Source organism: Protobothrops mucrosquamatus, unplaced genomic scaffold (genome assembly GCF_001527695.2).
Source record: "Protobothrops mucrosquamatus isolate PMUCROS unplaced genomic scaffold, P.Mucros_1.0 scaffold344, whole genome shotgun sequence".
Taxonomy (NCBI): domain Eukaryota; kingdom Metazoa; phylum Chordata; class Lepidosauria; order Squamata; family Viperidae; genus Protobothrops; species Protobothrops mucrosquamatus.
The window spans coordinates 203,902-211,122 of NW_015386681.1; the positions used below are offsets into that span (position 1 = coordinate 203,902).

General features: G+C 49.7%; 1 protein-coding gene across 1 annotated transcript in view; it reads right to left on the minus strand.

The window, feature by feature from the left end:
• Positions 1-722: 722 nt before the first annotated feature.
• Positions 723-7,221, minus strand: part of RNF169 (ring finger protein 169) — a 16,123-nt gene continuing 9,624 nt past the window's right edge. Inside the window, exons 2-6 of the mRNA XM_015815475.1 lie at positions 6,063-6,139; positions 5,081-5,224; positions 4,056-4,168; positions 3,558-3,654; positions 723-1,883 (exon numbers count right to left, since the gene is read on the minus strand). Coding sequence (XP_015670961.1) covers positions 723-1,883; positions 3,558-3,654; positions 4,056-4,168; positions 5,081-5,224; positions 6,063-6,139 — 1,592 coding nt within the window. The remainder of the gene's footprint in view (positions 1,884-3,557; positions 3,655-4,055; positions 4,169-5,080; positions 5,225-6,062; positions 6,140-7,221) is intronic.

Sequence of the window (7,221 nt, forward strand, 5' to 3'; positions counted from 1 at the left end):
TCCTCGACTTACGACGGCAACGGGGTCCAAAATTTCTGTTGCTAAGTGAGACAGTGCTTACGGGTGTTTTGACCTATTTTACCACCTTCCCGGCCGCAGCTGTTAAGCAAATCACCGCAGTTGTTCAGTTAGCGACACGGTTAAGGGAATCCCCCATTGACTTTGCTGGTCAGAAGGACGCAAAAAGGGGATCGCGTGACCCTGGGACACCGCGACTGTCATAAATGCGAGTCAGCTCCCAAGCGTTCGGCAGGCCGCAACGATTGTGGCGAAAATGGCCGTAGCTCGCTTTTTTCCGTGAGGTTGTAACTTTGAGCAGTCACTAAACAAACGGTTATAAGTCGAGGACTACCTGTATTATAGATTTAAATAGATTTGGGGGGGGCGAATCCACCATTTCTGCCACCGGGTCTTCAAGCCTTCTAGCGGAGCTGCTCCTGAAACGACAAACGCCGCTCGCAGCGTCGGATCGCCCATTACCGTAACCGACTCGGATCTCGAGGCAGGACGAGCCGGACCGGCCATCCGAGATCCGAAACGGCCTTCGCTGCGAGCGAGGTTTATAATCTCGGAGTCATCTCGGGGGAGGAAGGCTCCGGATCGTGGCCTCCGTCTGTCTCCCGCACTGACCGGAGAGAACTCCTGGTCCCCACGACTCCGCCTGCCTGAACCGGCCGACGTCTACCCGGCACTCTCGGAAAAGTCACGTAGCTGGCGAAGGGCTACTTTGCCCCGGTGACGTTCTTGGAGCGTAAGAAATACTGCTCGGCTCGCCCCTTCGGCCGCTCCAGTGTCCGGCTCTCCCTCTGAAACTGCCGCTGGAGCTGCACGGCCAGCCGCCGGTCGGCCTCCTCCTGCTGTAGTCTCTGCTCCGTCCCGCTCGGCGGCCGTCGCCTCTTCTGTCGCCGCGAGTCGGAGACCGGAGGGCCTTTGCGACAGGCGGCCGACGGCCTCAGCCGCTTGACCGAAGGGTCCAGGTGCTTGGTTTTGCACGGCCGCTTCTGCCCGCGCCGCAGGGAGGGGGTCTCCTCGCCCAGCCCCCTCTCGAGACGGAGGCCGTTGGAGAGACGGCGCAGTTCGCTCTCGTCCCAGTAGCGGCGCGGCTTCCGTTCGGCCGGAAGGGAGCCGTTCTCCAAGGCCGAGTTGACTCGGACGACTTTCCGGGCCATCGACGTTTTGGCATCGAAGTGAAGGCAAGGCCCGGCTAGGCGGGGAACAGTTTTCGCTTTGGGGGGCTCGGAAATCCTGGAATTGGGGAGCTTCTCGGCGGCTCTCGGTGGGAGGACGTGGGGAGTCAGCTCCGTCGCCTCCGAGTCTCTCCGACCGTTTGCGGAACGGTCGCACTTGGCTACAGAGAGGAGAGGGAGAGAGTCCGGCAACGAGACCAAGCTGGACATCGGCAAAGGACACTTGACCAGGACAGGGAGATTGGGAGGTTCGCCTGACTCAGGAGCCGAGGTGGTCAAGGTGGCCTTGCAGAGGGTCTTCTTGACCTGACGTTCCTGGAGGATCTGCTCCCACTTCTTCAGGATCCGTGGGCTGGCTTCGTACGTGGTGGGCTTCTGCAGACTCCTGGTCAAGTTCCTGGGGGTGGACTTGATGATGAGAGGGCTCAGCACGCGCCCGTCCGGCAGCTGCTTGGGCGGCGTGCAAGGTGAGCAGACGATGGGCTTGAAGTGGTTCAGCTCCTCGGAGATGCTGTCGTTGCTCTCGGGGCTGATGGAGCGCTCCTGCCTGGGCAGGGCGGGGAAGGAAGAGGGCGCCTGGTGGGAGAGCACCAGGCGCTTCTCGGCGGTCAGGTCCGGAGCAGAGAGACAGCGGTTGTTCTGGGTGGAGGAGAGGACGCCCACCAGGGAAACTGAGGCACCAGCAAGGAGGTTGACCTGCAAGAGAAACCGTTTCAGTCAGCGATGGCGCCACAAAAGGGAAGTCTACGGAGGTTCTCCATCATTCCAGGTCACGGTTGTCCCAAAGGTGCTTTTTCAAGAGGCAACTGGACTTCCATGAAGACGTTTCGCTTCTCATCCAAGAAGCTTCTTCGGCTCAGACTGGATGGTGGGAAACGGAAGGATTTATATTCTTTGCAGAAAAACTGGTCATTTGCATCCTTTTAGAGGGCCATTGAGGACACTTGGAGATTTGTCTGTGTCATGATCACCTGAGTGATGCAAATGGGTGTGGACCCTTCTTGGAACTGGTAAAAGGACCATGTTCCACACCCATCTGCCCCACTCAGGTGACCCTGAGGACACAGGCAAACCTCCAAGGGGCCTCAACGACCCTCTAAAAGGATGCAAATGACCAGCTGTCTGCAAGGAGTATAAATCCTTTCACTCCCCACCATCCAGTCAGAGCGGATGGTGAAGATGAGAAGCGAAACGTCTTCAAAGAAAGACAAAGAAGTCCAGTTGCCTCCTGAAAAAAGCCCCTTTGGGTTTTTCCTTGAAGACGTTTCGCTTCTCATCCCAGAAGCTTCTTCGGCTCTGAGCGGATGGTGGGGAGTGGAAGGATTTATACTCCTTGCAGAAAAACTGGTCATTTGCATCCTTTTAGAGAGTCGTTGTTGAGGCCACTTGGAGGTTTATCTATGTTTATACAACACCGTCCTTTCAGCAGTTCCAAGAAGGCTCCACACCCCTTTGCCCCACTCAGGTGACCCTGAGGACACAGGTAAGCCTCCAGGTGGCCTCAACGACCCTCTAAAAGGATGCAAATGACCGGATGTCTGCAAGGAGTATAAATCCTTTCACTCCCCACCATTCAGTCAGAGCTGAAGAAGCTTCTTTGGACGAGAAGCGAAACGTCTTCAAATAATGAGAAAGTCCAGCTGCCTCTTGAAAAAGCACCTTTGGGACACAAAACGGGAGATAAATTCAGAACAACAGAGGAGGGGGAACCAGCGCTGATTCTGATCGCCTCTCCCACAAAATTAAATATCAAATTATTAAAAGACAGGTAGTCGTTGATTTACAGGGTCCTACAGGCATGTGACTGCATTCTACTTATTTCCTGTTTGGGGCAAAATTTTACTTTACTTGCATTTTTCAGTAAAATTCAACCTATAGTAAATTGTTGGTTCGCCCAATGACTTTACAGTTGTTGCAAAAAGGGTCATCAAAATTAGATCGGCCGCGTGACTGACCCATTTTACAACCTTTATGACATAGAACAGGGGTCTTCAAACTTGGCCCTTTGATGACTTGTGCACTTCAACTCCCAGAATTCCTCAGCCAGCGTGCCTAGCTGAGGAATTCTGGGAGTTGAAGTCCAGGGCTCTTCCAACTTGGCCCTTTGATGAGTTGTGGACTTCAACTCCCAGAATTCCTCAGCCAGGCACGCGTGCCTGGCTGAGGAATTCTGGGTGTTGAAATCCACAAGTCATCAAGGGGCCAAGTTTGAAGACCCCCTGACATAAAACAATAATGGACAGGCTCCATCACGGTCTCCATGTACATGGCTAGTATCCTTTTAGGAATCCCTTTTAGAGGAAAACTCGAGATTTTTATTTCTTTTAAGACAACAATGACTTTCCCCACGTATCACAAAGATCTGGGTACCTTTGTTCTGACGGGAGCCGATCTCTGCCTGCTTTTCGATCGATTCCCCAGCGTATCGTTGCAACTTTGACTCCTTTCGACTTTGGAGCTAAAATTTCTACGGAGATTTTGCAAAAGAAGAAAAAAAAAGAGTGGAGAAAGAACAACATTAGCCGCTTTATTTAAGCTGCGCATTTAAGCCAGTTTATTTATTGCCGTTATTAAAACACCGGCCTGCCCTTTGAAATACAGGCCAGTCCTCGACAGTTCGTTTAGTGACCGTCTGAAAAACGGACTTAGGACCGTTTTTCACAGTTACGACCGTTGCAGCATCCTCACGGTCACGTGATCGAAATTCAAATGCTCGGCAACTGGCTTGTACTTATGACTGTTGCAATGTCCCAGGACATTTTGCGACCTTTCGAAAAGCAAAGTCAGTGGGGGCAGTCGGATTCGCTTAACAACCGTGCTGCTAACTAACTAATTTTTCGATCCCCCATCACAGCAGGGGAGACTCACCCGGCCAGCGAGGCGATGGGGTAGGCGTTGCCCTTGGAGACGAAAGCCGACCGATACACGGGTCGGCCCTGGGAGGGCTCCTCGTTCTCCGAATCCGACAGGCACTCGGGAAACTGCCGGTAAGCAAAGAAAAATCAGGGATTGGGTCAAGGTTTAATGATTGAACAATAAATATGTAATGTGGATGATGCAATAATAGGAATGACTCAGCGGGTGTGTGTATCCCTTTAAGAGTCTGAGTATAAAAGGGAAGGGTTTTTTGCTGGAGTCTTCTCTCTCATGTTTGACTGCTGTATATTGGAGTTTGCTATTTCACCACGTGTATCTATCTTGTTTCTAGTGTATATTTGTAGATAGTGTCATATAAACCATCATTTAATTACAAACCACTGTTAATAAAGGGAGAGAATCAAGATCACATGAAGTATTAATACCACTTTACAAGGCCTTGGTAAGGCCACATTTGGAATACGGCATCCAGTTTTGGTCACCACGATGTAAAAAAGATGTTGAGACTCTAGAAAGAGTGCAGAGAAGAGCAACAAAGATGATCAGGGGACTGGAGACTAAAACATATAAGGAATTGGGGATGTCTAGTTTAACGAAAAGAAGGACCAGGGGGGACATGATAGCAGCCTTCCAGTATCTCAGGGGCCGCCCCAAAGAAGAGGGAGTCAAGCTATTCTCCAAAGCTCCTGAAGGTCGGACAAGAAGCAACGGATGGAAACTCATCAAGGAGAGAAGCAACCTGGAACTAAGGAGAAACTTCCTGACAGTGAGAACAATTAACCAGTGGAACCACCTGCCTCCAGAAGCGGTGAATGCTCCAACACTGGAAGTTTTTAAGAAGAGACTGGAGAGCCACTTGTCTGAAATGGTATAGGATTTCATGCCTGAGCAGGGGGTTGGACTAGATGACCTCCAAGGTCCCTTCTACTGGATTTCGTTTAACAAATAAATAAATAAAAGGCAAAAGATTAACCGGTTTGGCAAAGAAGCCGAGCCGGATCCATCGGTCAACTTACATGTTCGTGGCTGGTTCTGCCCATCAGGGATTCCTCTTTCTTCTGATCGTCCGTCCTTCTCCTGTCCACTTCAGCATCGTCCGCCATCAGCTTGTGAATCAAATCCTCCGGCTTTTTCTCTTCTGCCCATTTTTCATGTCTCAGCTAAGGAATCGAGGAAAACCAGGGTGGTTTTATAAGAGGAGGAGGAAGTGGAAGAGGAGCAACAGCGGGTCCTTGGATAAGAATTTGCTTCCCCCATTCCGCTTGTCGGAAAGTCCCGAAAGGGGATCACGTGACCCTGGGACGCCGCAACCATCATAAGTACGAGTCAGTTGCTGAGCGTCTGAATTTTGATCTTGTGACCGTTGGGGATGCTGCAGCGGTTGTCAGGGTGGAAAAACGGTCCTAAGTCCCTTTTTTTCAGTGCTGTTGTAACTTTGAGCGATCACTAAATGAACAGCTGTTAAATCGAGGACTGCCTGTGAATACATTGGATCGGGGGTAGGCAACCTTGGCTCCTTCATGACTGGTGGACTTCAACTCCCAGAATTCCTGAGCCAGCATGGGGGAACTATGGCCCCTTCATGACTCGGGGACTTCAACTCCCAGAATTCCTGAGCCAGCATGGGGGAACTATGGCCCCTTCACGCCTTGCGGACTTCAACTCCCAGAATTCCTGAGCCAGCATGGGGGAACTATGGCCCCTTCATGACTGGTGGACTTCAACTCCCAGAATTCCTGAGCCAGCATGGGGGAACTATGGCTCCTTCATGACTCGTGGACTTCAACTCCCAGAATTCCTCAGCCAGCCAGGCTGAGGGAAAAGGGAGAGGTTTCCAAGCTGAGCCATGCTGGCTGAGGAATTCTGGGAGTTGAAGTCCACCAGTCATGAGGGGGCCAAAGTTTCCCCCATGCTGGCTGAGGAATTCTGGGAGTTGAAGTCCACGAGTCATAAAAGAGCCCACGTTCCCCACCCCTGCATTGGATAAATAAAATTTACCTTTCGCAAGTGGCTTTTATATTCCTCTTGAACTTCTCCATGCTTGGCCAAGGTGACGGGCGTTCTGAAGATAAAATCTACCAAAAAGGAAAAAGAAAAAGAGGATGTTTATGGAGCATTTTGAGTCCATTCACAAGTGCTGCCAAAAGGCAACCCCCTACAATTAAGATTGTCCTCGCCTTACGACTGTAATTGAGTCTGGAACCTGCCTGTCTAAGCAATGCGGTCAATTAAGTGGGCCATTACACGACCACACCAGATTTTACAAAACCCTTTTTCGCCGCGGTCGTTAAGCGGATCCCGCATCCTCCGTCGATTTTGCCGGCCGGAAAATCCTTTGGGAAGGTCGCCAAGGGGCGATCACGTGGGGGGCCCCCCGCCACGATGCTGGAAGCGTCGTAAAATTGAGCCGGCTGCCGAAATGCCCCGATTTCAGGGACGCTCGGACAGTCGTAAGTGCAAGGACTAGTTGTAAGTCGCTTATTTTAGTGCTGTCCTAACTTGGAATGGACGCTAACCGAATGGTCGATAAGTTGAAGACAAGCTGAATCTGACATGCAGGTAGTCCTCAACTTAACAAGTGTTCGTTTAGTGACCGTTTTGACACTGAGAAACCCAACTTACGAACGTTTTTCACATTTACGACCGTTGCAGCGTCCCCGTGGTCACGTGATCAAAATTCAGCCATTCTATCAACTTGAGTTGATATAATTAGAAATATACCAGCTTGAATACGAGACAGTAAATGTTAAGGGGAAAAGAGAAGAAATATCTTATTTATTTATTTATTTATTACATTTATACCCCGCCCTTCTCCTGGTGGACTCAGGGCGGCTTACAGCCAGTTTAAAACAAAACAATCAATACAATATACAAAATTTAAAATGTAGTTAAAAAGAAATATTAATATGGGCCTTTTCTTCCTTTTTTAAAAGTTATTTAAAAACCAAATTTAAAATTTATTTATTTATTTATTTATTATTTTAATTTATATACCGCCCTTCTCCCTTAGGACTCAGGGCGGTTCACAGCATATTAAAAACAAATAATAAACACAAAATACAAAAAATTACAAAATACAAAAATACAGAAAATAAACCCCGATAAAAGCCAAATTAAAACCAAATATTACAAGCTGTGTTTCGAATTAAATACTTTT